Source organism: Choristoneura fumiferana, chromosome 14, assembly GCF_025370935.1.
Source record: "Choristoneura fumiferana chromosome 14, NRCan_CFum_1, whole genome shotgun sequence".
NCBI classification, from domain to species: Eukaryota; Metazoa; Arthropoda; class Insecta; order Lepidoptera; family Tortricidae; genus Choristoneura; species Choristoneura fumiferana.
Window position 1 is genome coordinate 15,170,749 of NC_133485.1, and position 16,549 is coordinate 15,187,297.

The 16,549-nt window shown below is 37.3% G+C and overlaps 2 protein-coding genes across 2 annotated transcripts; one reads left to right on the forward strand and one right to left on the reverse strand.

The window, feature by feature from the left end:
* Positions 1–2,168: 2,168 nt before the first annotated feature.
* Positions 2,169–2,796, reverse strand: LOC141435037 (uncharacterized). The gene is made up of 2 exons (XM_074097558.1): positions 2,612–2,796; positions 2,169–2,372 (listed from the first exon to the last, which is right to left on the reverse strand). The coding sequence occupies exons 1-2, from the start codon at positions 2,663–2,665 to the stop codon at positions 2,169–2,171; spliced, it is 258 nt and encodes an 85-aa protein (XP_073953659.1). The 5' UTR covers positions 2,666–2,796.
* Positions 2,797–8,873: 6,077 nt separating this feature from the next.
* LOC141435285 (alaserpin-like) lies at positions 8,874–15,804 on the forward strand. Its single transcript, XM_074097982.1, has 8 exons — positions 8,874–8,960; positions 9,295–9,429; positions 9,673–9,876; positions 10,486–10,575; positions 10,796–10,939; positions 11,374–11,589; positions 12,173–12,329; positions 14,641–15,804. The coding sequence occupies exons 1-8, from the start codon at positions 8,907–8,909 to the stop codon at positions 15,012–15,014; spliced, it is 1,374 nt and encodes a 457-aa protein (XP_073954083.1). The 5' UTR covers positions 8,874–8,906; the 3' UTR covers positions 15,015–15,804.
* The last annotated feature ends 745 nt before the right edge of the window (positions 15,805–16,549 follow it).

Here is a 16,549-nt window from a genome sequence, read left to right on the forward strand (position 1 = left end):
CTACTTTTGCCAAGGTTAACGAGAATGAATTCGCAGAAATTCCATGCAACAACGTAGGTATGTAAATAACGGTGATATTGTTTTTTTAAATCCACCTCGCAAAAAGGGGTTACGAGTTTTACTAAAATACTTAGTAAGCATCTGTCTGTGGCAATTCAAATAGATACGACTGATTTCAATGCCATCTCTTTGTGTGACAGCTAGCATCTTTGCAGCTCTTTTAAGCTATGTTTCATGAAAATTGGTCCAGCCATTTTTGAGGTATTGAACTTTAAAATGACAATAACATTCGTTGGTTTCAAATGTCAACGCCAGATGATTGCCTCAGAATATTGCCTAGAATACCTCATGTGCCGGGTGCCCCTTAATTCGCATAATGATAATTGTTATAATATGAATTCCATAATGACATAACTGTGACAATATAGATAATCAAAATAATCAATATTTTGTCAATCAGTATAACTGGTAAATAGTCAAATTTATAAGCTATGTCCTACTGCTGAGCACAGCCCTCATCTCAGAATGAGAGGGACTAAACTCCTGGCAATGCGTCCGGTTCTTATCTGGTGCAGCATATTATCTTTAGCGATTTAGTGGGGCAATGCGGCAAGTATTTATGGTACGTTTGGGTCTGGATTGCATCGGTCCGGGGATAGCTTTAGGGTTTATGTTAGGTTAGGTTAGGTTAGGTTATGACCAATGACGAAGCATGTTACGGATCTAGAATTTGTTTTGTTGACGAAGCCTGTTACGGATCTAGAATTTGTTTTGTTGACGAATCCTGTTGCGGATATTACGTTGTTAAGGAAGTTTATGGTGAAATTTATAATATGCCATATTCAGGTTTCAGTTAAGATTTAATTGTTGAATAAATATGAGGTCTATATATTTGTGGAACTAAACTAAATATATTTCATTATTATGCCTTTTATATTCATCATTTTAATAATTATCTATGCATAGGAATGTTATGCTGATAACATCTATGCCAAGTCATCGTTATGACAATTAACATTATGCTTATGAACATTATTTATTATGTATAGGTATTCCATGATACGAATTAATTATGCAATATTATAGTAAGGCATAAGCCAATTGAAATTAGAAATATTACATTTCTCATTTTTAACTCTTCACGAAGTGAGATGGTGGTAGCAAACCGGACCAGACGGACCAAGGACAAGGTACTACCTGCTATCTAAAGTATCGCACGACGTATACCAGCGTTTTCCGTGTCTGTCTGTTGTATAACATAGATGTAGGCCACCGTCACAGTATAACAAGTGTCCCTACCACCATGTTTATTTACAAGTGAGGTCGTTGCTCTAACCCAGCGTAGACTACGACACGCCGCCGTCGAGGTCTTACGACTGCTTATAGCCGTTTATCGCTGTTATCTTATCATGATAGTTATTGTTATATTTTTAAATTTGCGGTGATTTAATAAACGAGCTTGAAATAGTAAAACCAGGCTATTGTGTAATATTAAATGCCTACTAATATTAAATGTGAAAGTTTGTGATGATGTCTGGATGTTTCGATGTTTGTATGTAAACTCTTTATTGTACAAAATAAGTAAACAAACACAGATGACAAACAATGAAACATATGTACAAAGGCGAACTTATCCCTTTAAGGAAAAACTACCAGTCAACCTTGGGTGGATGAGTGGAGCATTCAGATTGTTACTCAATCATGCAATGACACCAATTTACATGAAACTTGGCGTATAGACCGTGTGGCAGAACTTAAAGAGATTAAATTACTATGGGGTCAAAACTAGTGTTATCCTATTTTTGTGTCCCACTGCTGGGCAAAGGCCTCTCCTCTCTTGCTCCACTCCTGCCTATCGAAGGCAAACTCCCTCCATCACTTCGGTATGCCTCTATTACGGTATCCGTCACTAGGGACCCATTCCATAACAATTTTGGCCCAACGTTTTGGGTTCATTCGACAGTACATACAGATAGACAGTAGACAGTAGTTCATCATCATCATCATCCCAGCCTATATACGTCCCACTGCTGGGCACAGGCCTCCTCTCAGAACAAGAGGGCTTGGGCCATAGTTCCCACGCGGGCCCAGTGCGGATTGGGACAGTAGTTATTACTATTTAATTACACAAGAGTTGTACACTGACGTGCATCGTGGAATGTCTGTGATTAGTATTCAATCGCCAGTCCAAGTATGATTTTTCTATTGATAATTATATTATGAACTCTAAAGTTTACAGCTTCATCGTCAGTCATGCCCAGAGCCTTCAGCAGCTCCGCGTGCGACTGGTTCTTGCAGCCAAGTGCCAGCAGCGCCAGCATTATCTCAGCAGACAGCGGAGAACATATTGTGGTCTTATCTTTTTCCAACTCCTGTAATAAATAAAAATGGTCAGAAAGGAGAAAACTAATTAAAAAGAAAGTAATTGGATGAAGTTTAAATCCAGTCACTTCAAAACTTTACTTCTAAATTCAAATATTGGCGGAAAACAAACGAACTCGTATTATTTGAATAGGCTTCGATAAAATTCAGTCTTAGCAGCCAGTGGCATCTGTATAAAAATACCAGTTGGAATCTGTGTCATTAACCTGCACCGTGACCGATTACTCACATTGCAAAACTTTACGGCGAACTCCGCTATGCTGTGCAATACTTTTGAATCCATGTTTAAAAGCCAACTGGCTGAAACTAAGCCCGCTTGAACTTATAGATAATCGCTTGAATGAAGCACGTTATTTTATATGCGTACAGTTATACATATACAGATGTGTCTGTGTTAGTATGCTCGCATCTGGGTATTCCTGCACCGCAAAACTGGCTGAAAACAAAAACAACTTTAGCAATGTCATTAGAAATAAAAGTGGCCTTGAATTTACACCAATAGAGTGCTTTCAAAACCGTTAATATAAAGCGAAACAAAGATTAATATAGCTATCGTAGGCGTTATCTCTCTCGCTCTATTGCTAAAGTGAGACAAGGAAGTTCAGCCGACAGAAAGTGAAGACCAGGGCTGTTTCGGAACCTACTATACACAGTGTGGCGGAACACTGTTTTCGCTTGTATGTAAGTGGGTATCGATTTAATGAATCATTTTAGTATTTTAGTTTTATAATTACATTTTAAGGAAGCCGTGGTGGCCTAGTGGTTTGACCTATCGCCTCTCAAACAGAGGGTCGTGGGTTCAAACCCCGGCTCGCACCTCTGGTTTTTCGAAATTCATGTGCGGAATTACATTTGAAATTTACCACGAGCTTAGCGGTGAAGGAAAACATCGTGAGGAAACCTGCACAAACCTGCGAAGCAATTCAATGGCGCGTGTGAAGTTCCCAATCCGCACTGGGCCCGCGTGGGAACTATGGCCCAAGCCCTCTTGTTCTGAGAGGAGGCCTGTGCTCAGCAGTGGACGTATATAGGCTGGGATGATAATTACATTTTAGGTACAAATCTGGTATTACTGATTTTTTTAACACTTCATCCTTTAATTCACTCCTTTAGTGGTGCAACTTCTCAAACGTCAAACCTGTCTATAGCCCTCGTCTGCCTGCACGACAAATAATTAGGACTCGTAGTGGTCACCATGGCCGAAATCGGTCAAAAGATCATCATCAATAACGTCATTGTCTACAGACATGATAAAAGGAAGCCATGCGCAGAGTCATGTGCATAAACATATTATCAAAGTCTGTCATTTATTCAGTCAGCTTTTTCTTCTATGTACAATACATATGTAGTTACTACCAATTTTGGAACACGCGTCAAAGGTACATCAAATTATCTCATCATATCACCTATAGATAACATTATTGCCTATTAAGAGATGTGCCGATAAGCAATCATGTCGGTCTTTGGTTAGGTAGGTACCTAAGTTAGCAAAATAGCAACGACCTCACTCGTAAACAAAAGCCACGTGGCGGCATTGGCAAGCAGAAGCATCTACCGGCCGACCGATGTATGATTTTTCTCGCACATTTAAACTCAGCTTTAAATATTCATACAGGGAAAAACTAGACTAGCAACGGCCTTGTACTTCTAACTTTCGCCTTTCAATGTCAGCACTCTCTTTCATTCATACGTGAAAGTGCAAAAGAGAGACACTAGTCATCGCTCGTCGAGGCAAAGATAACTCTTATGCGATAATCCTGCGGTTGCAATTCCAGTGTCACCAAGGTAAACTTATTTTTACGGATGATGCCATTTCCAATATTGTTTTCGACGAGCGTTATCTACGTTCTAAGAATTAATTTTGGCTTTCGTTTGGTTTGCGCAGAATCACGCCTGTTGGTAAGGGAAGATCCGGTTTAAGATAAAGCTCACTTCTATTATCTGCTTATGCTTCTTGGATTCGAACATGAGCTGAAAGATTGCGGGAACACCACCGGGTCTCTATTCCACTTCATTCCACTCCTGAGCTGTCTGCATAATGCAAAGGTTGAGTGAAAACATTTGTGAAAATATTAGGAACGCTGACAACGTTAGAGCCCCGTTTACCTCTTGTGCTGGTTAAAGAAAGAAACGGTAGAAGCCTCCGCATTAGACTTCCAGTTGCTTCGGTTGATATTGGCCTGCATCCACCGTAAGCCCGCGGCTTTAACCTGATCATCCATCCATCTTGTTGGTGGACGTTCTACGCTGCGTTTACTGATTCACGGTCTCCAGTCGAGAACTTTTTATTAATATCAATACAACCAAAAATACAACGATATAAACTCAGACAAGGATGTAACTGTCTCGTGCGGAAGCCAAATGCCTCATCATCAGCACATTTATCTTTATTAATACAGTTTGCGTTGTCAGCTATCGCTTCGTTTGCCACGTGGTTTTGTTTACAAGTGAGGTCGTTGTTCTTTTGCCGACTAACCTGTTATGTTGAGTCAGCGTGTTACAACTTCACACTTATCTCGTATAATATAACCATTTTCAACCAATTGCGCTTTTAAGAGGAAAATAAGAGACTTTCGGGGATCAATGTTTAGAAGCTTTAATTCAAAGTTTGAGGTAGGTGATGTAGGTGTGTCGGCCTTAACCAGATCATCCGTCCATCTCGTTGGTGGACGTTCTACGCTGCGCTTGCTGACTCAGTCTCCATTCGAGAACTAATTAATACTCGTATCAATACAACCAAAAATACAACAACATAAACTCAGACAAGGATATAACTGTCTAGTGGTAGGCTTAGTGCGGAAGCAAAATGTCTCATCAGCACATTTATCTTTATCAATACAGTTTGTATCGTCAGCTATCGCTTCGTTTACCACGTGGCTTTGTTTACAAGTGAGGTCGTTGCTCTTTTGCCGACTAACCTGTTATGTTGAGTCAGCGTGTTACGACTTAACACTTATCTCGTAAAATGTAACCATTTTCAACCAATTGCGGTTTTACGAGGCAGAGGCGTCCCTACCTATAGTGCAGGGTGTGCGTTGCACACGGGCGCAGCGGTTTTAGAGGCGCCGGCCGCGGCATTTTGTACCTATTCCATTTTGACCGCGCGCTTCCTAGATGGCGCTAAAGTAATAATTGCACACGGGCGCTACATGGGCTAAAGACGCCGCTGTTACGAGGAAAATAAAAGAGACTTTCTGGGATAAATGTTTAGCTAAAGTTTGAGGTAGGTCGCTGAATTTACTTACGTATTTTTGAGTACTTAAATGAAACTATAACTTAATATTATTATCTACATCTATGTAGAACCAAATCTAGGCTTTGATGATGGTACTAATTAAAATAGAAAAGAAAAGAAACGATTTCACTTACGTGAGTCATACACAAAGTTATAAAAGTAGGTACGACTTTATTTAAATTAACGTCATTATGGTATTTATGAATTAAGAACAGGTACCAAATATACGTGACAGACCGACTGACAGACTGATAAAAAATGCACAACGTAATCAAACGAGCTAGATATATTAAATTTAGCAGACACGTCTATATATTATAGTGGATCATACAAACAATACAAAATGGGACTAGCCTGTTTTAAAACATATTGAATACAATAAAATATATAGTAAAAAACTTTCATTTCCTGCATACATTTTGTTTTCAATATGTTTTTTTACATCCAAATTTTACCATACGTTAGTTTAAAAAATACATGAAACAAATACCTTTCAATCCATTTCATAAAATTTCACAAAATATTTTCAGGGTAAGAATAAAATACCATATTAATAATACTTACATAGTAAAATGGATGCCCAAGAACAGCTATGTCTTACTCATTAAATCAAAAACATAGAAAAATTATAACAAACATAGCGCGCTCTCGTTCGCACTTATTCGCTGAAATCCCAAAGTCAAAAGATAGAGCTACAAAGTAAAGTGGATGTTGCCAAGCGCATTGCCATTTTGAATGCTGTTTACTAGTTTAATTTAAAGCATAATATGTTTAACCAATTACAAGCCATGTTTTATTTCCTTAGTTCAAGGTAACGAGTCTGCGAAGTTCGAAAATCAAATTTCGTAGTAGGTATAAGCTTGACCTTCGCCTTCACCTTCGTTGTCAGCGTTGCTTCTCTCACGTCTGAAAGTACGAGAGAGATGGTCGTCGTGTGTTGGATAAAAGAGATTTTTGTGATAGCTTTGTGGTTGACGGCTGTATAACGGTACTTTTTTGCATGATGTCATTACCAAACTATTTTTGGCTACGTTGTTTTGCGCCTTAGGTTTTACCCACGTGAGTCTCCTCTCCACAGGCTCAATACTCGTAGCGATATATTTATAATGTCTGAGCCCTCAGGGACAGAACTGTACGCTAGTTATATTATAAAAACTGTTTGATAATAATCCATATTTAGTGAGTCACACCATTTCTCCACTGACATCCTTGTTAAAGCTGGTCTATAAAAAAGATTTTCACATATTTTTTGCCTGCTAGTATCCGTACAAACGTCGATCCGAAATTATCGGACTGTACTTATCGCGAATTTCACTGTAATATTTGGCAACGTGAATTATCGGTCACAGTAGAGGTTGATGAAATAGATACCTCTGGTATATTTACGCAGAAGCCACTGGCTGATAAGAACGAAATTTATCTAAAATTTTATGAATGTTAGCAGTTCGTTTGTTTTTCTGCCATTATTTGAATTTAGAAGTATAATGTAACGAGTTCTTTTGGAAATATTAAATCTCTTCTATCTGCAAGACTGCTAACTTATATACATGCTGTGCTGGTTAGTTATTCTGTGCTAACACACACGAATATTGCAAGTCGAATGAAAGCTTGTAAAACGGTCGGATACGTAACCATTTGCAATTGTTTGCATGCCAACGTGCCGTCCGACCACGCCAAAACTTGACGCAAACATAATAGCGCAAACGCAACTGTAAAGAGGCCCCGCAAGGTTTACTGTCACCTTGCCCATGCCCGATATGATCAAAACAAAAACAAAAAAACTTGTTGGTAAGTCCGTGCCTTAAACTGAACCAAGAAAGGCGTAAGTTAAATTTTACTTCATTGAAAATTTACATTATCTCGTGGAAGAACATTTCAATTTGAAATGCTGACGCTGTAGTGTAGCGTTTATAGCGGATGTAAGCGTCACCTGTTTACAACTGAGTTCGTTGCCATTTTGCCGAGTAACCTGAGTTTTGTTGCACTATGCCAAGGTTCTTTTTCGTTTGCTTATTTGATGTCCTGCTTCATTCATGTTGCTAAGGAAAACATCGTTTGAAAATACATTTGAATAAGCAATTTTATGAAAACAGCCTAAGAATAGATAATAAGTTCTAAAACTTGTTTTAATAATAATAATAATAATATTTTTATTTCAGATTAAAAATCCATAGCTTTGTTAGTAGATACAGTCACTCTTATAGACTAAGGGTTAGTAGTACAAAAAAAGTCTCATAAAAAAGTCTCATAGGATATCGTGTCCTCATCTTGCAAAACAAAATCATACATACATAAATGAAAAGGGCACACAACTATTCAATAATGATTAATTTTCTTCCCTATCAAGACGTCAATTCCGACTACAGTCTTGTCCATAATAGGCGGAACGGAAAGATGACATACAAATTATCACTAATAAAGCTCGTAATAACAAAGTCATACTTATGATAACTTATCACTGTCATAACATTATTAATGGCAAGGAGCATAACAATAATTTACAAACAGTTAGTTAAAAATGCAGGATGCTAATAAAAGTAAGTGAGAGATAAAGTAACCAATTTACAAATAAAAATAGAACATCCGTTTGAAATTCCTTTAATGAGATGAGACATTAAGAAATGAATACGGTCCATCATATCCGTGATCCGTCAACAGTAATTTCTCAGAATAAAAAGTAACTGCCCGGAAAAAACGCCGACAAAAAACGCCGCATATTAGTATGTAGAAAAAAATACTGATCAAAACGAATCCAAACACGATATATCTGCTATAGTTTTATCAAGAGTGTACCTAACTACCTACTAGTGTTTTGGATATCCTGGCTGCAGCATCAGGCCGAGAATTCCATAGTCTTGCATAGTTTTATAGCGTAAAATATGTTTAAAAGTAAAGTAAATACCCATTATGCGTCTAAAATTCCTACCGCAGCGAACAAAAGAGCTGATCTTGAAACGGCTGAACCGATTTTGACAAAACATGTCTAAGAACCATCGCTAGTAAACCTGCATTCAATTAAAAAAAACACATTCAAATCGGTCCACCCGTTTAAGAGCTACGGTGCTACAGACAGACACACTTACTTAGCGATGAAACTTATAACACCCCTCTTTTCGCGTCGGGGGTTAAAAAATTGACTATAATTATAATTAACTTTACTCAGACGGATGACGTCACTAAGTTGAGTCATTTGCTACTGGGTAATACCACAGAACCGTACTAAGTAATCGTTGATCGGAGACAGAACCGGACAAAGTATAGCTCATTTGCTGCCAGTCTGTATTTAGATATGGAGGAGTTCGTATCACGCTCTATTGCAAATTTCGGGGCGAAGTTATTTAATGTAAGTATAAACACTGTATTGACTGATAACGCTGTGGCCTTGACGTTTGCATCATCGTTTGTTATTGTTTTTGTTGTTTTATTTTGCTTTTTCAAAATACTAAGTTGCTTGAATTAATCAGGCGGTAGACCATATATTTGGCTGATGGTACTTGATAATGGCCAAATTATTCGAGTTTTTTTTTTAACTTTTCATATTATCCTCTCGTCCTCAAACTACATGATGAAATTTAAAATTTAATGATATTTGATTAACAAAGTGTGGAGAAAAATTACAAATGGGAGAAGTGACCTTATCTGCTCGTGCGATTTTCTTTAAATCCAGCATTTTGCAGGAAGCAAATTCGATGGAACCTACAGTATGCTCTCCGCTGTCAGTTGAGATGGTGATGGCGATGTTGGCTCTTGGCTGCAAGGAAAAGTCTAACGCAGAAATACTCAGAACCCTGGGCATTCCTGACGATGATGTTGTGAGTATTAATGAAGCAGGAGCTTTATTAATATTTATTAATTCCCAGTGAAAAATAGGTAGACGCTCATGTACCTTTGGCTTGCATGCTTCTGTACCACATTTCTTTAGAATTTGACATCCTTATACCAGCAGAGCTTCTTGCTCAAAAAATTACAAGCTGCAAGCATAAACACAATTCAGGACAATTCCGGATTCTGACACATGTAGAAATAATAAATAGCACAATCATCTTTTTTTTCAGCTCCTTGCATCATTTGCATACATCAAATCTACTCTTAAATCTATCAGGGGCGCTACCTTAAATGTAGCTAATAAAATCTATATAAAAAATTGTGCAGAACTGAAGCCAGGCGTAAAGAAAGACTATGAAGAAATATTCGAGTCGAGTATAGAACATATAGATTTTAGTGTTCAAGGAGCTGCTGCTAATGCCATTAAAAATTGGGTGAGATAGCAATGTATCATTTAGCAATAAGTCAACATTCACCCCTGTCATTATTAGTTATCTTCTAACTATCATTATCTATTCAGTCTGTACTACTATCTGATTTCATTAAGAATTATGAAAACCCGGTTTAAACTGGCATGAAACCTGAAAATTGCATTTTCTAACTTCAGTAGTAGCTAAACTTTTACATTAATTAAATTTAAAGCCTATCGCCTCTCAAGCAGAGGGTCGTGGGTTCAAACCCCGGCTCGCATCTCTGAGTTTTTCGAAATTCATGTGCGGAATTAAATTTGAAATTTACCACGAGCTTTGCGGTGAAGGAAAACATCGTGAGGAAACCTGCACAAACCTGCGAAGCAATTCAATGGTGCGTGTGATGTTCCCAATCCGCACTGGGCCCGCGTGGGAACTATGGCCCAAGCCCTCTTGTTCTGAGAGGAGGCCTGTGCCCAACAGTGGGACGTATATAGGCTGGGAAGAAGAAGAAATTTAAAGCAATTAGTCTTGTGACGAAATAAGAAGCCACAAAGTGCGTATGCTGGTGATAATTACTATTTTATAATTTTGTGCTTTACTTTAAAATTTTACTCTTTGCATATTTTCCAGTTCAGAGAACAAACAAATAGTAACACCTCCCTTGGTGCGGTTTTGGATGATAATACTCGTTTGGTGCTCGTTAATGCGATTTACTTCCAGGTAGGAGAATTATTGGTTTTTAATTTTAGTGTCTCTAGAAAGATTTATAAAAAGTACTTAATTTTAACGATGAAAATGGGTACTACGTTGTCCTATTTTTAAAATCCACGTGTAGTTAAATAATTCTTCTTAGCAGCTTTTTTATATTTGATATAAGTTCTGTAAAATCAAATATTTTTAAAAGTATTATTCACAATTTATCATTAAAATTATTTTCAAGGGCGTGTGGGAAAAACCGTTTGACACAAGACTTTACACGTATAGTCTCTTCCATACATCACGAAACACCACAACTGAAGTTTTTTTGATGAAAATCCCTAAAACATGGTTCAAATATGGAGTCAGCCTAGAACTAAACGCAAGGGTAAGTTAAACGCTATTCAAACCAAAGTTAGAAGTGAACAAAGTTTTAGTTATATATAGTAGTTCATCTTCTTAAGGTAAAACTATATTTCCAGTTGAGGAATGAAGTATTTTTATTTATTTATTACTTATTTCAAATTCAACTTCAACTACTACTCTTTTCATAATGTTTTTCCTAGAAGTTGTAATAGTACGGTATACTTGATCTCAGATTTTTTGAGCGGTGAAAGCTCGTGCATTTAAGCTATGTCTAATAGAGCTTCTATGAATTCCTCTCTTTTCAATGCCCATTGTATGTCTTTACCTATACCAATTTGGTAAAACTTCCAATGCAAACCTTTTTAATGGTGAATTGATTGAATAACGCTGTATTATTAACAGCAAAACATTTGAAATAAAAAAAAACTATAACAAATCATTTTTTATATTGTTTAGCTATTACAGTTGAACTTTGAAGGTGGTGAAGCTAGCATGGTGATTGTTCTGCCAGACGAAGCCGTCGGTTTGGATGCAATGATACAGAAGCTTGACTCAGGTCACAACATTATGGCTGACATCGAAACCCTAAGGAACACTGAGCTGGAAGTGATGATGCCAAGATTCGACGAACAAACAACATCACACTTGAATTTGGTGTCACTATTGCTTAAGGTAAGAACTTCTCGACTGATATTTTAGATATAGAAGTCTTAAGCGATGAAAATAAGAAATATGATGAAGTTCTTGTCGTTATGAATTCAATGATATATAATTAGACCTTTAGAAATGAGAACTTCTAGACAGAAGAAACGAGTGTAATTAAAATAGAGAGCGTCAATATTATTTTATAATCTCTAGCATAATGCCGTCAACATATCAGGGATAAATTATAGAACAATGAGAAGTTTAAGTATTTATTTAACCGTAAGATATTTCAGCAAGCAACAAAAGATACTGATGCAGTAAATAATAAGATCATAAGAAGCTGAATTGTAGTTGAAGCTAAATAATGATAAAGCGGGAAAATGGATCTAACTGAAAAACAGCGTTGTGGTTTGACGCAACATTATGTTGAGTGTGCCCAAAATTCATACTATTGGATGTTTATGTTTAATTATTCTTTATATTCCATACTCGTAAATAAATATTTTTTCTCTCTCTCTCTTTCTATCTCTCTACGATGTTCTATACTGAATGAAAAGTCTGCGCTATTGTTATGCACAACTCATTTGTTAACATCGAATCATTGTTTCAGCTTGGTATTAGATCCATCTTTGATGAAAGAAAATCAGAAGTCAACATGTTTAGGACAAACAATGATCTATATGGTTCCAAAGCGGGCCAAGCTATCTTAATTCAGGTGGACGACAGAGAGAGCACTAGAACCGCTGATTGTTCTGCTGATTCTTCTAGTAAGTATTTTTGGAATAAATTAGTTGCTGGTTCCGTCACATGGACATATTGTAGGAGAAACTGTTGCACCTCGGCCATAGTTTTACCTCGGACAGTCGTCTAAATTTAAATTTTCCGGTATTATTTTAATATCATGTGCTATGTCATTTGAACCGTCGGCAGAAACGCAAACGCTGAATATTTTTTTATCTAAGCATTGTCGGTGTCGGGGCACCGCTAAGGTTAACATGAAACTAAATATGTTGTTTTTTTTAAAGTATTAACCTTAGCGATCCCCCGACACCGACAACGCTTAGATAAAAAAATATTACTAGATACTTTATACTAAATTAACTTAGGCTAATTTTGCGGGAAATCAGCATAGTCCCCGCGGGATAGAGATAAACGAATTCTTCGCAGATGAAGTCGCGGGCAACAGCTAGGTAGCGCATAATTATTTTTTACTTTTTAATTGTCTTTTCAAGCAGCGTTTTTTTTCGGGCGTTTTTATTTTTATTTTAGCTGGCGTTTTTTAAGTCAGGGGTTTTTTAAATTTTAAATTTAAGATTTCATTTCATGTTTTTTAAACTTTGATATATATTTTTTAAAGTGTACTATTGGTTTGGATATCCTGGCTGCAGCATCAGCTCATCTTGTTGCCACCATTGCATTGTATGTAGAATCAAATACTGATCAAAAGGAATCAAACACGACATATCTGCTATTATATTTTCAAGAGTATACTGGTGTGCTGGATATCCTGGCTGTAGCATCAGCTCGTCGTGTTGCCACCACTGCATTGTATGTAGAATCAATTACTGATCAAAACGATTCCAAACACGACATATGTGCTATTATTTTTTATAGAGTGTACTAGTGTGCTGGATATCCTGGCTGTAGCATCAGCTCATCGTGTTGCCACCATTGCATTGTATGTAGAATCAAATACTGATCAAAAGGAATTAAACACGACATATGTGCTATTATTTTTTATAGAGTGTACTATTGTGCTGGATATCCTGGCTGTAGCATCAGCTCGTCGTGTTGCCACCACTGCATTGTATGTAGAATCAATTACTGATCAAAACGATTCCAAACACGACATATGTGCTATTATTTTTTATAGAGTGTACTAGTGTGCTGGATATCCTGGCTGTAGCATCAGCTCATCGTGTTGCCACCATTGCATTGTATGTAGAATCAAATACTGATCAAAAGGAATTAAACACGACATATGTGCTATTATTTTTATAGAGTGTACTATTGTGCTGGATATCCTGGCTGCAGCATCAGCTCATCCTGTTGCCACCATTGCATTGTTTGTAAAATCAAATACTGATCAAAACGAACCCAAACACGATATATCTGCTATAGTTTTATTAAGAGTGTACCTACTAGTGTTCTGGATATCCTGGCTGCAGCATCAGGCCAAGAATTCCATAATCTTGCATAGCTATATAGCATACATGGGTGTTTCAAATTTTAGGTCCCAAATATGTTTGAAAGTAAAGTAAATATCCATTATGCGTCTAAGATTCCTACCGCAGCGAACAAAAGAGCTGATGATCTTGAAACGGCTGAACCGATTTAGATAAATCATGTCTAAGATCCATCGCTAGAGAACCAGCTTTCAAATAAAAAAAACCGCATTCAAATCGGTCCACCTGTTTAAGAGCTACGGTGCCACAGACAGACACACATAGCGGTCAAACTTATAACACCCCTCTTTTTCGTCGGGGGTTAAAAAACTGGCTACGTTGTACCTAGGACACTAAAAATACGTTGTACCTTGGCCAATGAAATTAAATAGTAAATTAAGTAATTTAGTCATTTGATCAATACCATTTCATCATGTAATCAGCGTCTAAACTAAAAACTAAGGTAACTTTTTGTTTGATCTATAAAATAATATGTATGAACTTGGTGGGAAAACTGCTGTGTGCCAATAACCAGTAAATAAGTCATTGATTTTATAAATAAGTAAAACATATAAACATGAAATATTTTCTTAACAAAAAATCACGTGTCCAAGGTACAACCTCGAATGTTCAAGGTATATCAGGGGTGTTGTACCTTGGACACTTTTCCCTTTTTTTTTTCGTGAGCCTACCTTTTCAAAATTAATAAACGAATCGCTCTTTTTTATCGAATAACATAGCCTAATGATGTATCTTTAGATATTTTAATATCTGATGTTTATCCCATAATTAGTTATTTTTCTAAAAATCAAAAAAGGAAAAACTGTCTGAGGTACAACAGCTTCCCCTAGTTAATTCCTGTAACTTAATGATGCCTCTATTAAGGGATTCTTACGGATTTTGTCAATTCCAGTGTCTACAATGGAGGATATCAGCACTGATCACGGCGTTGAACGCTTCGTAGCGAACCGGCCATTCCTCTACATGATTATCGTCCGTGGCCTTCCAATCTTCATGGGCAGCTACACTGGAGGCAGTGAACACATTTTAAACTATTCGTGTAACCACCTCAACCGCATATTTTCGTTGTCAGTAAGCACGTTTTATTCCCGTTATGACAACATCGAAGAACAGCAAATGTTAAATCGCATTCTGGACTTCGAAATGAGAAATCTTGTCGACTGTGCTCGTATAGATAATGATAGAAATAGAGCTATTGAAGAAGGTAAACCCAATTTTGGAAATCCAGAAGAATACCGTAGTCCACTTCGAAGAAGATATATGTAGATACGCTAATGGAGAGGCCGTGGGTCAGACCACTGGGATACCAACGGATCGCCAAGCGTAGTGTGTGGCCAACGAGATGGTCGGATGAGCTGGTTAAAGTCGCGGGTTCACGGTGGATGCAAGCCGCTTCCAACCGAGGCAATTGGAGGTCCATAGACCGATACCATAGGGGAGGCCTATGTCCAACAGTGGACGTCCTACGGCTGATGTGATGATGATGATGTTGAGAATGGGGAGTAATGGGGAACACAGATTTTCTTTTATTTTACATGATTTATCATGGTGCATAGCCGGAAAATAAAACGAATGATGTAGATGGAAATGGATGATGGATGGAGTTGAGTGAAAAAACAGTGTCTGTTTGACAAAGAGGCTTCGCTCTGCAAGGCGCAGACATAAGCTGAGTCGCTTACTCTTTTAATAGATTGTACCTTTAATTCTTTGTATTATTTCTGGTGCATAACTTGTAAACAAACCATTGAATATACCCTATTTATTTTTAATTATCAATGAAAACTTGCACCTAATCCAGATGTAATAAACTTGTAATGTTATATTGTGATCATTCGTCTAGACACTTCCGTTCTGCTCCGCTTACATGATCACTAACGTATTATTGTGTATTATTAGTGGTATCTTCTGAGCAGTTCTAATAAATATTAAACAAAAAATATTGTTTTATTTTAGGCAAAAGTATGTTCAACATACCAGTGACAATACTTGTAATCGCTCTCCCACCCCGTAACCCTGTAAACTTGTAATATTGTGATCAGTCGTGTGCGCGCATCTGTTTGGCTCCGCTTATTTAAGTACTAACGTTAATAAATAATAAACAAAAACATCTCGTTTTATTTTCAAACAAATCTTCAACCGCGACTTTTGCTAGCATAAAGCATTAGAACTGGCAGTTGAATTGAATTCCGAAATCTTAACCAATTCCTAAGGGATTCCTAAAATTTACAAAATGATCTTCATCTACGTTGTAATTAGAGCGCCCATGCAAAATTACATTATGTCTTAACAGAACATCGGGATATAAAGTAGCATATGTGTTATTCCAGCGGTTTAGCGATCTACATATCAAATTTCATCCAGATCCACAACTATTTTAGAGATTTTAGACCGACTCTTACTTTGTTTTTTATTTTTTTCTTTCGTACGAAAAAGTGGTCCACCTGCTGTTTAGTAATAATAGTAACTACCCATGGACATCTCATGTGCCCGTAAGTCCCGTATAATAGTAACCTTGTTGGCTGTCTTACTTACCGCGATAGCGCAAGCGCTACTTCTTAGCGGCAGGATAAGCGAGTAAGATAGTGGTGGTGGGACGGAGCTTGCTCAAGTTCAGAGGCTGTATTGCCTAACGTTTCTAATGCTCGCGATTGCAATCAAATCACAGTTTTGTATCCTATCATATCATTAATATCAAACATTAAATAACAGCATCACACAACATTGTTATTGGAAATAAGCCTGCGCAGTAGACCTCCAGTTGCTTCGATGGGGGGCGGCCTGCATCCACTGTGAACCAGACT